This window comes from Nicotiana tabacum, chromosome 15, assembly GCF_000715075.1.
Source record: "Nicotiana tabacum cultivar K326 chromosome 15, ASM71507v2, whole genome shotgun sequence".
Taxonomy (NCBI): Eukaryota; Viridiplantae; Streptophyta; class Magnoliopsida; order Solanales; family Solanaceae; genus Nicotiana; species Nicotiana tabacum.
The window spans coordinates 125,259,875-125,277,429 of record NC_134094.1 but is presented as its reverse complement, the minus strand read 5'-3'; the positions used below and the strand labels follow the sequence as shown (position 1 = coordinate 125,277,429).

Genomic DNA, 17,555 nt, shown 5'->3' with positions numbered 1-17,555 from the left:
ATGTAAATTTATGACTTCTCATAAAGATTGGTACAGGGCCCTATGCTAATATCTGACTATTTCTTGAAGATATTTGCAAGTATATATGGAGTTTTTGCCGAATTTTTCAGATGTCTGTGACCCCTTAACCTATAGTTTGTACAAAATGAAGGAGTAAAGTTGTTTGAACAAGCACCTACATCATAAAGAGTAAAATCAGCAACAATAAAAATAGCACTAACTTAAGACTCAATGAGAATATCAATCTTGTAAAAATTGCGGTTCAACCTTTGTAGCATTTGGAATGGACCATCTCCACAAATTTCAAGCTTTCCCTTTCTTTTAGTAGGGAAGTTTTTCTTCCTCAAATGCACCCAAAGCCACTCCCTCCCTCTTTCATGTATCATCCCTTCTCCTTTTTCAAATTTAAGTACCCAATTCCAACTTGTTTACATTTCTCTTCATGCTTTTGCTTGAAGAAATGACCAAGAATGAGCAGCCCATGTATGGTGACTAAAGGTGGCAAAATAGTTTAAAGAATACAGTTATCTACCCATATTATCCATTAAAAAATGGGTTGGATAATAAACTTTTTAAAAACGGGTCGAATATGGATAAGAACCATATTATCCACTAAGAAAATGGTTAATCAAATGGATAACTAATGTGTTTAACTTTTACATTTGTAAAACCTCAAATTGGGGGTTCCTCAAGTTTGGAAGACTGAGAATTCTCCCAAAAGTGATCATATTCAAGAAGCCATGAATAATATGGATATCCATAGTATCCGCCGGATAACCCGTTTTGTATCCGTCTCGAATACGGGCCGGGTCGGATAATTTATCCGTTTTTGAATTACCCGCTTCCGACCCGCCCGTTTGCCGCCCCTAAATTGGTGACAGAACTGTATGGTTACAGAGCTGGTAAGACATGAGTAACATATTGGGTTATAATACAAAAACCTCCAGCTGGGGCAAAGTGCACCGGTAGCCACTTTTAAGTCTGCTATTTGAAATGTATCCACGATTCACACTATATTTAAAGATTAGCCAATTCACTGGCTAATCTTTCAATAAATTTGTAAATTATTGATTGATATTTTTTAAACAACATGCTTAAAAGTGAATGTCTGGTGTCATTTCCACCTCCAGCTGGCCCAAAAGTCCGTTAAGATTTTAAAGACATGACAATGTAAAAAGTAATACGTCCAGGTTTTTAGTTTTATTACTATTAAACATAGTGGATAGGGGAAGGGTTACAAGGTGAGGAATCAAACCCTCGCCTTGTCATCAAGATTTTTAGTTTGTATCAAGGTATTTCCAGCAACAAGACCGAAAAAAGCACAGAGAAGTATCAGATTTAGCAACAGGGAAGGTCCAAGAACAATGACTTCAGATAATATATCCCAGTTCATCACTCTTTAATTATATAACCAAAACAATAGTTAGTCCTAACTGGCCATTTTGTAGAACACCAATCGATATTGGGGGATGCTTTTCTTGTACAACAATCTGAATGTTACTCTAAATCATTTAAACAAACACCCCATTGTGAAGTAGTACAAACTATATTAGTCAGTTTCCTACGTCGAATCCATGTTTATGTTCTCAGAACAAGTGATTGCAGGTATGATCTTGCTGTGGAAGCTGCAGAAAGAGAGGCTTCATCGGGATTCTCTTTAGCAGCAACAACTGCTGCAATATAAGCTTCTCTTGCCTCCTCCATTTTCTGCAAGTCTCTTTCATTCAACTGATCCTGTACAAAATGAAATTGAGAAATTGAGAATAAAATCCACAACAAAGCTCAAAGTATAATTGCACTTGTCAAAAAGTTGAGACCTCGTATTTTTAACTAAATCTATCGAGTAGAGTTGACTGTCTGACCTCCATCTAGTGATCTTTTTTCGAAGGCAAAAGCACCCCATTGCAGAGATAGGGCGAGGGGGAAAAGACAGTAGACATAACAATCTTATATTTTTTTGTAACTAAGAATGCGTTTCTGTCTTAGAGATTGATAGCATTTCAAAAATGTTAACTTACTATTTCAACATTTTGATCCCATGAATGAGGGATGACATCGCACTCTTCAGCCGAATCCCTGGTGGAATCATTCCCTGTCAACGCATGTACAAACTGCATGAATGATGAAATTTCTCCCTGCAACGAGTCTAGATCTTCTTGGAGTCTCTCCACTTTCTTGCTGGAAGTCATTGCTTCCCATTCTAGCTTCTCTACCGCTGCTTTCTTGTCAGCTAACTTAACCTGTAGAAAGAGAAGGAAAACTTTTAAAGAGGGCTTCAGGTTAGTGGAGTTACCCTCCCGATTGCTGAGTTCGTAAACCACACTGAAATTTGAGCAGAAGCTATTGCGAGCTTGTTTAATAGGTCAAATGGAAGAACCTTGAGGGAGATCTAGTAGTAAGAGTTACTCCTCAAAGTGCAGTAATGCGAAGGAGTAACATCTATTAGATAGGCACCAAGACATTAGTTTTTGACAGGAGTAACAAAAGGTCAATCATTCATTCAAACAGCAACAAACAATTACTACTATTGTATAACTACTCCCTATTTAACTCCATCATCTACTCTCTCTAACACTGGTCTCAAGCAGACTAGCTGAGTCATTTAGCTCCTGATTGGCCATAGAATTCAGGAGATTTTTTCAAATTTTATTTTCAAATATTTGTTTGTTAATAGATTTTAACCATTTTTTGGCAGAAAACCCAAAAACAACTCTTAATTAGTTTTTGAAGTTTTCTACTCACAAAACTTCAAATTCTTTTAAAGCAAAATAATTTGCATGTCGAAACACAATTTCAACTTTCAAAAACCATTTTTCATCTCATCTTTAAAAACTCATTTTTTTCAAGTTTCAACCAAATCTATGTCCAAACGCTAGCTTAGTTAAGAGAGTACTGACAGACTGTGAAATCTAAAATTTGTAGAAAAAATTGCATATTTTCCTTTTTCTTTCCCTTCTATGTGGTTGGAGGGATATTACTCTAGCATTAATCATTTTTACCTGTGCCTCAGAGAGTTGCACTTGAGTCGTTTTGACTAAAAAGTCCTTCTCTGAAATATCCTTTTTCATTTCGTCAAGTTCAGCATTAGTAGCCGTTATTTCATTCTTCAAGATTTCTGCTTCCTTCAAGAGTTCATCTTTCTCCAATAATTTCTTTTGCAGATCCTCCACTTTCTCCCTCAAAGTCATCAATTCCTCTCTATCCTTTTCTGTTAGTGATGATCTTGAGGAAGGCGTTGAAAAGTTCTCTGCACATCCATCGTGGCTACTGCTAACATTCTTATTTTGGTCCCTATGCTTCTTTGTTGCAGTTGATTGACCTGCATTTCTTCCTTTTGCTTCAGAAGTCTGCAACAACCAACAGTGTTGACATCTATTTTGAGCTAAACCAAACCATAACTCATTTACATACAGCAAATAAGTAAGGAAAACAAACTTGCTTTGTATGAAAAATCTTAAAAGGTAGAATGTCCCAAGGATCAAAAACTGCACAATAAACAGCTAATTCAAGAGCAACATCTCTGCATATTTCATGCCTGATGTTTTCAGGCAATCATCATGCTTATCGAAGTTCATTTCAGTCTGCTCCAACTCACTGAGTAATGCCACTTGCAATGGCTGGAAGTACTCAAACTGTCAAACATTTCTCTAGTCTGCTGCCTCAAACTGAAACAACTTATAGTTGAATAACAGAACCAAGTATAGAACAGCGCAATGAGGGTGAAATATTTCACGTCTTCACTGTCTTAAGTGGGAGAGTGGGGAACCAAGTTTAGATGTGTAGAAATAATACTAGAGCAGGCATTAAGTTATCAAGAGCCTAAAACTAGTAGCCAGGCCAAAAGTCAGAAAAACGAATGTATACACAAGCAAAAACTGGGTAGGTTTCATGTTAGATTAAGCAGCTTATTGGGGTTAAACCAAATAGCACCCAAGCCAAAAGTTTGAAGCTAATCCTAAAAGATGTCTGATAACGCAAGACACTTATACAAACATACCGGGGAAAGAATTTGCAGCACTCATCCTATAATATATTATACATTCTTTTCTTTTTTGATAACAGTGTTGTGAAGAGCGTGAAGCGAGGAAAAGCGACAACCTCCTTTTCGCTTAAAGCGAGAAGTGAGAAGCGAAGCGCTCGCTTTTTTGAAGTGAAGCGGAATTTTAAAAAAATAATAATAATAAATACCGAAAGGAAGGGCAATAAGAACTAAGAGTAAAGGATATAAAAATAAGAGGAAGGGCAGTATACCATTCCAGTAAAAAATGGGCAGTATTTCAAACGAAAAAACAGTGCAAGAAAATGAAGAAGAAGAAGAGAAGAAGAATGAGAAAGAAGAACTGAAGGGGAAAAAAAATCGTCAGCATTTCGCTGCTATTTGGACGAAGAAGAAGAAGACTTGGAACCCTAGTCACATCTTTCTTTCTCTGTTGCTGCTGGAGTGCTGGTCGATATGTTTTAATAAAAGAACAGCTATTTTAATTAGGCAACCCTTTAAAACAGAGAAGCACTCGCTTCAGTCGCCTCGCTTCGCATCGTCGCTTCTTGCTTTTTAGTGGGAAGCGACCGCTTTATCATATCTGCTACGCTTCAGATAGCAGAAGCGGTGAGTGGGTCGCCTCGCTTCGCTTCTCGCTTTAAGCGAGGAAGTGACCGCTTTTCACAACTCTGTTTGATAATGGTATTGCTGAGTCTTATCAAAGGCGAAAAGCTCTAAAAAGCGGTGTAGGTCCATTAGGGTTTTAAGCGCAAAGTGCACTTAAAGTGTGGGCTTTTGTAAGAAAAGGTGCAACTACGGGAAAGATAAAATATATGTAATTCAAGAATAAAGTAATAAACTCATTTATAATATTTTCCTTTACAGCTAGTACATTTATTTTCTGATCATATTTATTGTTTGGTGCCCCTTGATTTCCCATAAAACTCATGGGAAATAAGGCACAAGTCTTAGTGCCTTGCCTTACACTGAAGCGCAACTCAAGCGAGGCGAAGCGCCCTCCCTGAACTTTTCTGAGTTTAAGGGCTTAAGCACGCCTTAAATGAGCCTTTGACAACACTGGACTATTACTATATATGAATCCTGAAATACGATCCATGCTTCCAAGAATTAAATACGGGAAAATACATAAGTTGCTCCCTCAACTTGTGCCGAAAAGTGAGTTTCCATCCCAACCTTTACGGGTGTCGTTTTTCCATCCTATACTTGTTCATACAGAATTTAATTCCACCCTAAAAGCTGATGTGGCAAAAAATCAGAGAGTAGTGTTTTACATGCTCTGCCACGTCAGCAGCCACATCAGAACTATGTCAGAATCAAATGCTTTTTAATTTTTTTAGTTATTTTTCTTTTTTAATATATCCCCCCTTTTATTTACTTTTTTTTACACAAAATTTTCTCACTCACCCCTCCCCATACGACGCATATAGTCGCGGTTGCTGCCATCTCCATTTTTTCCGGCAAGCGAAGAAGAAAAACCTATAAAACGATCAAATAGTGTTGTTATTTGAATTTGAATTGAAGTATAGTTACGTAAATTGTTGGGACCACATTGCAGGCCCCAAAACTCCTTTCCACCAACAAAACACAGCTTCCAGCATAGGTAGATCCAGCAAAAGGACCCAACAAAACAATACTCGTTTTTATTCCTTTTTTCTCCCTGTTTTGGTTAATATTCAGTACCAGTATGAACTAAGAAAATATTTTCTATAGAGTTGATTAGCTTTTGATTTTATGGAAAAGACAGTAAAGAGGGTCACTTGGTGATAGAAGAAGAAATGACGGAGAGAGTGAATGGAGAAATTTGGAGAAGAAGTAAAGTAAAAGAAGAGTACTAAAAAGTTGCTAAAAGAGAGGATGGAGCCAAGAAAGTGTGACAAGTTGGACAATTATGCTACTTTTAAGGCTTTTTTTGACATTTTACGTTCTTTGAAGAGAGTAACTTCACTTTTTGTACCACATCATCATTTAAGGAGGAATTAAATTCAGTATGAACAAGTATAGGATGTAAAAACGATACCCATAAAGGTTGAGATGGAAACTCACTTTTCGGCACAAGTTCAAGGAGCAACTTATGCATTATCCCAATTAAATACTATGTTTTGGTTCGGTAATGCCATAAATATTGAGGAAGTGGCAATAAGTACAGATTCTTATGACAAATCCATATCCTAAGAGTTTAAGCAGACTTCCGCTTATAAATTTCAGGTTTCCAATTACAGTCAAGAGTGAACCAAAAAATAGTTAACCTGAACAAATAAACAGATAACAGCATAAAACATTTCTTCCCTCAGCTCAACAACAAAGATAACAGTTTGAGCAGCAACAAAAACAACAATAACAACAGCTATTACAACAACAACTACTACCCCTCAATGCCAAAATGTGTGCACAATTGAAAAAAAAGGCAGTCTCATATGCTTAGTCAGAAGGAATAATCCAATGGATTTCATGGATTTACCTAGGTCAGTTTATGGGCTAATCAATAAAGGATTTTTATCTTCGAAACCCATTGGAAAGGGCAGTGCAAGAGAAATCATACAAAAATGATCGAATCTTCGCGCTTTAACCATTCAGCCATGGATGCTTAGCGGGGTTCCTTGTACATGGTGAATAACCAAATTTCAATTGAAATGAAATCTTTAGGATAAATCAATGCAATTTAGGAGCAATCAATGAGAGGACATCAATTCAAATTCTGGCATTAAGCTCCCGTTATGCGCGGGGTCCGGGGAAGGGCTGGACCACAAGAGTATATTGTACACAGCCTTACCCTACATTTCTGCAAGAGGTTGTTTCCATTGCTCGAACCCGTGACCTCTTATTCACATGGCAATAACTTTACCAGTTACGCCAATGCTCCCCATCATATGCACAATTGAAAATTAAACACAAAACTTAGTCATTCTAGCTAATAAGATTAAACACGTATACCCCCCAAAAACATTATCATTTCCATATCCCACACTAAAGAAGAGGCATAGTGAGGAAACAAACCTTCTTGTAAAGTGATTCTCTTGAAGGCATTTTGGTATAGGTCATTGATCCTCTTCTAGTAAATGAAGATTTTTCCTTCCGATCCTATAATATTCAAAGGAGAAATTTTCAAATTTTACAACGCGCCCACCGAATAAAAAGCTCAAATCTCCTAAGAAAACAAGAATTAAAACAAGAATTCACTCATTTAATGAACTACTCCATTTCCCAACACTAAACTAAATTGGGGTCCGTCCAATATCAAATTTAAGAAAATCACCCTAGAGTACCGAAAGGGAAAAAGGGGGTAAATTTTAGAGACAAAATTACCAGAAAATCACCCCAAATACCATACTGCAGAAAAAAAATATTTAAGTAAATTTTGGAATTAAAATTCAAAAAAATAACAACAAAAACAACAACAGCAGCAGCAACCCCCCCCCCCCAAAAAAAAAAAACCTCCACCACCCACCACCCCCAAAAAAAAAAATCAAAGTAACCAAACTGAAAAAAATTATTTACTTACAATGAGAGACTGAACAAGAGGGACGATCTGGACGAGGTCATTGAAGAGCAAAGGATCAACATTGGAGGAGGAGAGAGAAGAATCAGTGCGTGAGATTTCATTTTCATGGGAAAGCCAACAACTTGGATCTGTTCCTCCATTGTCAAATGCAGCGCCATTGTTGTCCTGCAAATCGAACAACTGCTGCTGTTGCTGCTGCTGGGGCTTGTACATTGTTGGAGATGAGTTACAAAAGTTGACAGCAGCTCTTACTGTAGTAAGGGATATGACAATTTTGGGAAAGTAGAATTCAAATGCCGTTGATTTTGCTGAGACTTTAAAGTAATGACTTCCTTATTAAAATTATTGTGCACGCGTGTGTATCTTTTCTCGATAAGTATACTTATAAAAAAAAATTACGTAAATATTATATTAAAAGCTTTGTTTAAACTATAAAACAAAAATAAAAATTCTGAAGATGATGAGTATTAATCCATACAACTAACTCACAGAAAAAAAAAGAGCAAAATAGAACTTCTCAAGCATCAGTTATTATCCAACTTAATTTTTTTTAATTTTATAATTTCATCACTTTAATTTCACCAATTAAAGTATCATAATTTCTTTTTACTTATCAAGTTCATGCACTCATCACTACCAATAATATATTTTTAAATTCTACAAACTTTATTATGGAGATATCTGTTCAATTAATAATTATGTATGTTGTATAAGATAGTACTCGTAGGCATTATAGAAATAATATTCAAAATTATGATGTCAAGCAAAATATTTAAATAAGTAAAATCTTACTCAATTTTAAATTTTTAAATATTAAATATTTTTGCATAATTCAAATGGCGAGAGAGATTAATAGCTAAAATTTCGATTAATGTCAAGATCTAAAATTTTGAAAAAATAATTAAATAACAATTTTAACCAATAGTACATTCTAAAAATATTATTAGATCTTTTGTGAAATAAGACTTGTTCCACAAATAATTTTGTGGAAACGTATGATTATGATCTTTGTGATCCTTTTCTCATGTTAGTCATTAAGCTAATGATAAATTATAGAGAGAAATTCATTTATAGCCCATCGGGCCAAACATATATCATCCGGTAGCCATAAATTGACCCATACAAGTCATAGCCTAAAAACAATAATAACTGCTAGCCGGAAACCTCACTAACCGAATTCCTTTCGTTTAGATACCTCGCCGGAAAATCCTAAAATCGGCCAGATCTAAGAAGATCTGGACTTTTACCGGTTAAAACAACATCAAAACAAAAGAAATAGAGATGAAGGAGGAGAGGGATGGCGTATCAATAACATGGAACAGTCACCGTCGATGGGGGTAATACCGTCGCCAGCCAGTGGTCAATTCCGGCGGTGACTAGTAAAAATCAGTAGCAGCAACCTATAGGGAAGAAGAGGAAAGCGAGAGGAGCAGTCATGGTCATCGTTGACCGACCGGATTTCGGCAGAGGTGTAGTATAAGGCAACGAGAGAGACAACCTTGTCTTCTTTTTCTAATTTTCTTTTATAGTTTCTATGAATATGAAGTTAATATTTTGAAGATCTTTTCCTGAAAATTTAAAACTCCGGCGATCTTGTTATCATTTTCGGCAACTGTGAGGCCATAGACGCCGGTGGCTGGTCCCTCAATGAGAGGAAGATGAGAGGAGATAACTATGCATAAAGTTGAAATATATACAAAATAGACTGTCACTATACAAAAATTATACAAAATAGACTGTCACTATACAATTTATATACAATAGAGTGTCACTATACAAAATATATACAAAAATAGAATGTCATTATATAAAAAATATACTAAATAGACTGTTACTATACAAAATATATATAAAATAGACTGTCACTATATAAAAATATATTAAATAGACTGTCACTATACAATTTATATACAATAGACTGTCACTATACAAAATATATACAAAATAGACTGTCACTATATAAAATAGACTGTTACTATACAAAAAATATACAAAATAGACTGTCACTATACAAAATATATACAAAATAGACTGTTAATATATAAAAAATATACAAAATAGACATTTCGGGCTACTAGATACTATATGTTTGGGCCAAAGTGTCATTTCGTGTCAATGAAAAAAAATATGGGATATTAAAATTTTGAAAGGCTATAGAGGATAGAATTCTCTAAATTATACTTCCAGTCATCTCATAAGAATCTCAAAATTTATACCCAATAGTCGCACACTCAAAAATTATGCATAATTGTCTGGCTCCCACCAAGTTGATGCCCAAATGGCTAAATTTTATATCTATCAAAACTTTTAAATGCAATATAATGACAATACTATTGCAAACTTCAAAACAAATTAAAACATAGAAACTAAAAGCTCGAAGAATCCTATATCGCAAGTACATTGATTAGGAAAGCATCTCTTTGTGAGTTTAATTAGGAAGAATAATGGTTGCGCTTCATTAATTGGAATTATATTTTCAATTTGACCATTTTGAATTATGGATAACCTTCATATGTAATTCATACCACATAATACATGGCACTTTATTTATACAGTTCAAGTATTAGACTATTTACAAGCCATCAAAATTCACAACATGTTCTAACTTTAAATAAATTGTGAATTTTTGTTACTCAAATAATCATGCAAGAAGTAGATATACAATAATAATAAATAAAATAAAAAAGATCACTTTTTGAATGAAAATTTACAATATTTGACACTAATTATACCTACAATGCACCTACAATGAGACTACATAAACAATACATTCAAATTTGAACGTTTCAGAAAAATAAAAATCAAACAAAAAATAAATAGAAAAAGTGCATCAGCATGAGATTTTGTATTGAGTTTAACATATCATGCAACACAACCTATATATATATATATATATATATATATATATATATATATATATATATATATATATATATCAAGAAGTAATATATAGCATACCTTTAAAAAGTTAAATCACAAAAGAAAAGTAGGAATCACACCTCGAAAAGTTGCTTGATATATGTGGCTGGAGCTTGGAGGGGAGCTTCTTTATATAGAGTAATAAATAATGGTGCTTAAATAAAATTCAAAATTGATGAATCATTTTTTAACCTAAAGTCTTAAGTGGTATAATCTTTTCTTCCTAAAAAACGAATTGTATGGCAATACGAAAAATAAAAATAAATAATGTGTTACCTAATTTATATAACAAAAGAATAATTTTTTCACAATTAACACAATGCAAACGTATGTGGAATACATTACAAAAGAGAATAATATATATACTGCCCTTAAGATTAGGGCTTCAGAGTGAATTTAGTCTACCGTTGCCTCAAACTTTTTTTTTCTATAGCAATAATACATTAATTAATTATAGAAGGACGATTTTTATAAGGTAAATCTTAATTGATGTTAAATTTCTAACTTTCTACATATCTCAAATAAGGAAAGACCCGAGAAGTAAATTTTTAGTTGGTTTTAAAATCCTAAATATTTTAGTTAATTTTAAAATTCTAAATATTAGGAACTAATTAAATGACTATTTTATCTAGTGTAAACTCTATTTTAAATGGGTAAAAAAGACGAACGACATTTCGCCGTCTCAAATTATTACTTCCTCCGTCTCAAAATTTTTGTCGTAGTTTCTAAAAATAGTTGTCTCAAGTTATTTGTCATTTTAAAAGTTCAAGAGTAAATTTAAAAAAAAATCATATTCTACTCTTAATATTAACTAGTCCTTGGGCATGCGCGTTGCACGTCTATCCCGTATAATTAGTAAAAAATTATATCTTTTTGTACATGGATGGTAAAACGCTTTGAATCATGATTGTATTTATAATAAAAATATTGCACTTAGAAATCATAACAATGTGAATATTTAAGCTAAGAAAAATAAAAGGAGAAAATAAAATATAAGAACGGTAAATGTTAGCTCAAAAATATTATTATGCGCTGGAATTAAAGAGCTTAACTTTGTAAAGTGAAGAATTAAAATACATGTACCTTACGAAATTCGTTGATAATACCCAAGTCAAATTTAATGTTACAAAACTAACTTTTGTTAATAATATTGAAGGTATTATTAAAATAACTTTTAAGGGCATAAAGTCCAATAATAGTATAGGGTTATTTTGGTCTTTCACATTCAACTTTTGATTTTCATGCTTATAATATAGTATGATTGAGTAGTATGCATTGGGTGCGTTGAACTTGTGCTGTCGATACATTATGAGTAAGTATTAAATAAAAAGAGATTATATCTTAAGACATAAATAAGGGTAAAATAGTAAAAAATATTTCTTATTAATATTTTTTTAAAGGGCGTGTAAAAGAGAAACATGACAAATAATTTGAGAAGGAGGAGTAATATTTTATTTTTTTGTTAATGACAATATTTTATTTTGGTGAATGTCCATCATAGTTAAGTAAATACAAGAACTATTTATATACTGGTTTATAATAATATATATACCTATTGTTCATAAGTTGAAGGATTGTTTGGTTCGAAAATAAGTTATGCAAGAATTAGCAAGGCAGATTTGTTATGCGGTGACTAGGGGTGTATATAGGTCGGGTTGGTTCGAATTTTTCAATTACCAAACCAAACCAATGGTGTCGGGATTTTAAATGTATAAACCAAACCAAACCAATAAAGTCGGGTTTTTCAATCTCGTTTTTTCTCGAGTTTTTCGATTTTTCGGGTTTTTTTTCCGGTAAAGTCTTAATAGCACAAAATATGTAACTTATGCTCCAAATATTTATTTTAGTCCTAGTAGGATACAACTATATAATGTATTTTTCAATAAAATAAAATAATAATAATATGAGATGAATCATAACATTGTACTAAAATATTTAATAACAAAGATAATAAAATTGCACAAAAAAATATTACTAATTAATACACCATAATAAAAATTAACATAATCTAAAAATACTATACATGTCATGCTAAAATAAGTGCAACTAATAAGTACTAGTATTAGTTACACAACTAAGCACCAAAGAAAAAGATAAACTAGGTTACACATTTTCATTATAAATCAATGCAAAACTAAAAAATAGATATCCAACACTATTGTCATTCGTAGTGTTGAATTGAATTTCATTTATTAGTATTAGTATTGATTTGAACTTTATTTGACTTACTACCTTTATGAGCTATAAAATTTATTGGACCATTCAAGAATGTTAAGTCCAAACTTTAAATAATACGTTTAAAGATAAAACTGTGAACAAGTTTAAGAAATATTTATAAATTAAATTACAATAAATATTTATATGTATAAAATATTTTTAAAAATTGTATAAATATAATATCGGGTTGGTTTGATTTCGGTTTGACTTTTTAAAGTTAAAATCAAACCAAACCAATCATGGTAGAGGTTTGTTTTTCAACGCCAAGCCAAATCAAACCAAATTACAATCAAGTTTTTATCCGGTTTGACTCGGATCATCGAGTTGATGCGATTTATCAGTTTTCTTTTTACACCCCTAGCGGTGACCACTAATGCGGTAATTGTTATTTGGTGATTAAGAATAAAATTGTTATGTTGTTATTAGTAACATAAGAATTGTTATAGGGTAATTAATAATAAAAGAATTATGTTATGCAAGAATTACTTACTTTAAAGGTATTTTATTTTTAAATAATCTAATCCTTACATTACTAATACATGCATTACTATTCTGCATTCTATCGCGCATAAAATAAGTCATCAATTTCTGCATAACTTATGTGAATATTATACACTCTTTGTTTTAATTAATTTGAACCTACAACTATTTAGGGAGTTAAATAAGATTTGCTTTGACCATATATTTTTTATAATATTTTGAATTAGTAATTATTGTGACTTCTGATACTTTTATGTAATTTATACATATGTAAATTTTATTTACGAATTCACATAAAAATTTAATCTGTTTGAGTCTTATATAGAAAGATACAAAGTTGCAACCAAACGGACTTTCAGTTAGTAAGGAGATTAATTTCCTTATTCAAGCAACCAAACAAAAAATTGATTATGCTGAATTTAATGAGATTAATTCTCCAATTCAGGCAACCAAACGGATACTGGGTGTTTTGTAGAGATGGGCAATTTTTAATGGTATTTCTACCAAATGCTTTCATTCATCTATTTTTAATCGCATTGAATAAAACATAGATCCTGGTATAAGTTATGCAAGTATTAAGCTTAGTACCATCAAAATTAGTACTGCACTAATAATGCACATTATGAGTCAAATTTGCATTAAATAGTATTCCAAAACCGATACTCAGATTAAAATGAGAACAAAAGTTTTAAATATTAATCCAAACAAGGAGCAAAACAGATGCCCTTATCAGGTACACCCTTTTGACAATTAAACATAGTAACAACAGAAAAGAGAAGCAGCATAGAACTACTGATAGCCTTTCTTCAGTAAGAATAGCCACCCATTTCCATCAAAACTTCAGAGATTAACAGAATTCCTGTCACAAACAGCAGGCAGATGATCAACAGAAGAGCCAAAGATAACATGATACGTGTGCTAAGAAATTTAATTCTCCAAAGCTAAAAAATGAACAGATCATAATTTACTTACATATTTTGTTGAAAGCAACAATATCACAGCTCTGAACATACTCATTGATAGGTTCAACTGTAAAATAATTCTCAATGAGATCATCCACAGAGACCAAGTCATCCACAATGGTAAGCATGATTTGCAGCTTCTTAATACCATATCCAACAGGAACAAGTTTAGCTGCAAATAATGTGGAACAAATTAACAGCTTTTCAAGACAACCTCCTAAATAATATTCAGGTTAGAAGACAACCTCGTAGATAATATTCAGGTTAGATAAAGGGGACTGATGGACTAGGACACAAGAGCGTCCGAGAAAGAAAGGCAAAAAGATACCTGAATGATGAAAAAGCAATTGTCTCACTTCCAGTAAAAATAAAATTCAACTCGATAGAACAAAGATGAACGAACAGAAGCTTACATGCTCCATAAGTCAATCCTTCCATCTGAACACTTCGAACAGCTTCTTCAAGCTTTTTCATATCGGTCTCATCATCCCATGGCTTGACATCCAAGAGAACTGATGACTTACCGGCTGAAATAAATTGAGACCAAAAGGTTAGTAAATGCTCTATATAAACTTCAAAATTCCAGCACGTTTTTCCTCGTTATGTTTTGACTTGGTTAGCAATGGGAAAGGTAATCCAAAAGCAAGAAACAGCACACTTTTACATGTCTGTCAAACTAAAACAGATTATCTTATATTGAAAATATTACACAGGATATTACAGTAATAACTTACATTCTTTCTTCTTCCCTGAAGCCTTCACTGCTGCAGCACGTTCTTCAGCAGCCTTCTTTTCCTCTTCAGTTTCCTCACCAAATAGGTCGACGTCATCATCATCTTCTTCTTCTTCAGCAGCTGAAGCCTAGAAGCCAATTAATCCATGAGAGAAACAAAGGAAAGAAGATTATTTACACTTTTGATAATCAAATTACAGCTTCACATGACATCCCTACACTAGAAGATATAAAGGGAATGATAACGACAAAAAAGAACATGCACAGGGCAATGCAATTCAAACAGTAAGAAAAAAGAAATTGCAACATAAACTAAATATGAATCCAGAACAGATAGGAAGAATTTGCACACCTTAGTGTCAGCTGCAGGAGGAGTTGCCACTGCCTCCTCGGTGATTGGTGCAGATCCCTCTACAGTGACACCGGCACCTTCGCCAGATACACCACTGCAAAATATTATATTATGTCACACTGTGTCCAACATGAACGGAGAATTAAATAATTTGCATCCTAATAACAAAAACAAAAATAAATCCAAACATATATTCAACAGATTACATGAAAACACAAATTCATTAAGCTCTTCAACTTACGAGATTCTCAAAAGTGCATTGATGTGCTTATACCACCTAGATGCATTCACATATTCAGCTGAAGGGGCTTTTGCTAAATATGAATACACTGTGATATCATCCTTAGAGGCTTGGTACCTAAGACATGGATTAATCAAAAAAAAACATTAGCATTCGATATAAAACACCATCAAAAAGGACATCTCAGCAGTGAAAATCACACGAGTAACTCACCCAGAGATGTAACTACGGGTCAGGAGGTACTCATCAAGCTTCTTAAGACCAGAATCAGAGTTAAGGTTGTGGAATGCAACAGCCATTGCTTGATAATAATATAAGTCTTTCTGCAATTGTACAAGAACACAACATCAATACTTCTTCAATAAATTGATACTCCCTCCGTTTCAATTTATGTGGGCACGGAGTTTAAGAAAAAAAGAAAAACTTTTGAACTTGTGGTGTAAAATGAGAAACATATATTTTGTGTGCTATAAATCATTACATAAAGGTAAATTATTTCTAAACAAGGAAAGAGTCATTTCTTTTTGACACGGGCTAAAAAGTAAATAGGTTCACATAAATTAAAACGCAGAGAGTATGTTTTTTAGAATATCGGACAACATAAATGGATTTAAGTTTTCACTAACTAATGAATTGCTTGATCCCAGTTCTATTGAATAGCTTGAGCAATTTTATATCTGGATTATTCAAAAATCAGGTAGAGGATACACTATTATTACCAACGCAATTTTTCATCTTAATAACTAAATCAACATAATATCGGCATTTAGAAATTAAAAGGCCACCACATAAAAGGGAAAGCGAGAGAAAACTCACCACGATCTGGCGATGACTGAAGAGAGAAACAAAGAAGCTGAAGCCGCTACACTGTGAGAGAAAGGGGCGTGTAGATTAGGGTTCTCAAGATTTTATAATGGGGTTTGGTTTGGAGGACGAACAGTTGTAGGCTATTTATTTCGGCCCGTTAATATAAGAACTTGGGCTATAATGTAGCCCGTACGTTTCAAGCTTCATAGCCCAATAGATAAGCCCACACTTTGCGATAGGGTTATTACACAAATAGCCAGTCAGATTCAATATTTACTTTTTCTAGCCGATATACATAGATTATATATTAATTGTATACAATTATACACATATTCAGTGGCGAATGCAGCATACAGTTACTGGGTTCAACTGAACCAGTGCTTTCGACGCGAAGCATAAATTTATATGTGAATATCACTAAAACTATAATAAATAGTAAATATGAACCTATAACTTTAAAATATAATAGGTTCAATGCTAAAAATTTTAAATGTTGCTATTATTTTTGGTGGAGGCAACCCATACATAGATCATAGATCATACATTAATCCCATACAATGTAGATTTTCCGCCTAATTAGATGCATAATATATATATAACTGTGTAGAATCAGTATAAAATCTATATATATCGGCTAAAATAAAAACAAACAGTGAATTCGGTTGGCTATTTGTATAAAAATCCCGTAGATTCTTGCCTCGAGATTCATACAATATTGTGAATGTGTTATGTATACAAGTTCAAATCTCACGTTCAAAATTTAATAAATATTAAAATGGTAGTAGTTTGTTTAATGTGAGTTGAAACATTTATGGGTTTGAATGAAATTGCTCTTTGTTAGACATCAGCTCCACTAATCTATATCATATTTTATTTTTATACATTAAAAAATAAATAAATTACTCCATTTCATTCGAAGTAGCTTTTTAGGTTATCCTATCTTTTGTATGCTTGTGACCTTCACTTGCTAAAAAGTCCATACAGTTGTTCGCCTCCCTACCGTCATTAGCTCTCAAGCAATGTACTTTAGTTGTAAAATCAGGTCTTCTAATTACAAAGAGATTTAAGCAAATAAACAAAAAATATCACATTTAAGATTTAAATCTGGAAGCAATTATTGAACTATTTTTACAAATACACAAAAATCCATGAGAATGGAACAACTATGCATAAGGGTGTGAGGAAAACATCTAAATCTCTTCAACAGAAGTCTGTTCAAGCAATAGCAATTAGGAATGTTCGTCGGTAGGTATGGTACGGTATTTAGATATTTTGATTCGTATTTTCGTTGTTCAGTTTTTTACAATGTTATACCAATACTATACCTAATTAAATTCGATATGGT

At 33.0% G+C, this 17,555-nt stretch overlaps 2 protein-coding genes across 2 annotated transcripts; both read right to left on the bottom strand.

Moving 5' to 3' along the window:
* Positions 1-1,354: 1,354 nt before the first annotated feature.
* LOC107819487 (protein MICROTUBULE BINDING PROTEIN 2C-like) lies at positions 1,355-7,801 on the bottom strand. The gene is made up of 5 exons (XM_075231246.1): positions 7,500-7,801; positions 6,995-7,078; positions 3,000-3,347; positions 2,019-2,240; positions 1,355-1,734 (listed from the first exon to the last, which is right to left on the bottom strand). Exons 1-5 carry the CDS (start codon positions 7,710-7,712, stop codon positions 1,579-1,581), a joined length of 1,023 nt encoding a protein of 340 aa, XP_075087347.1. The 5' UTR covers positions 7,713-7,801; the 3' UTR covers positions 1,355-1,578.
* Positions 7,802-13,761: 5,960 nt separating this feature from the next.
* On the bottom strand, positions 13,762-16,347 carry LOC107819488 (elongation factor 1-delta 1). Its single transcript, XM_016645592.2, has 8 exons — positions 16,220-16,347; positions 15,617-15,726; positions 15,404-15,520; positions 15,163-15,256; positions 14,812-14,938; positions 14,491-14,604; positions 14,088-14,249; positions 13,762-13,974 (listed from the first exon to the last, which is right to left on the bottom strand). Coding segments are annotated over exons 2-8 (702 nt in total). The 5' UTR covers positions 15,703-15,726; positions 16,220-16,347; the 3' UTR covers positions 13,762-13,972.
* Positions 16,348-17,555: the final 1,208 nt, after the last annotated feature.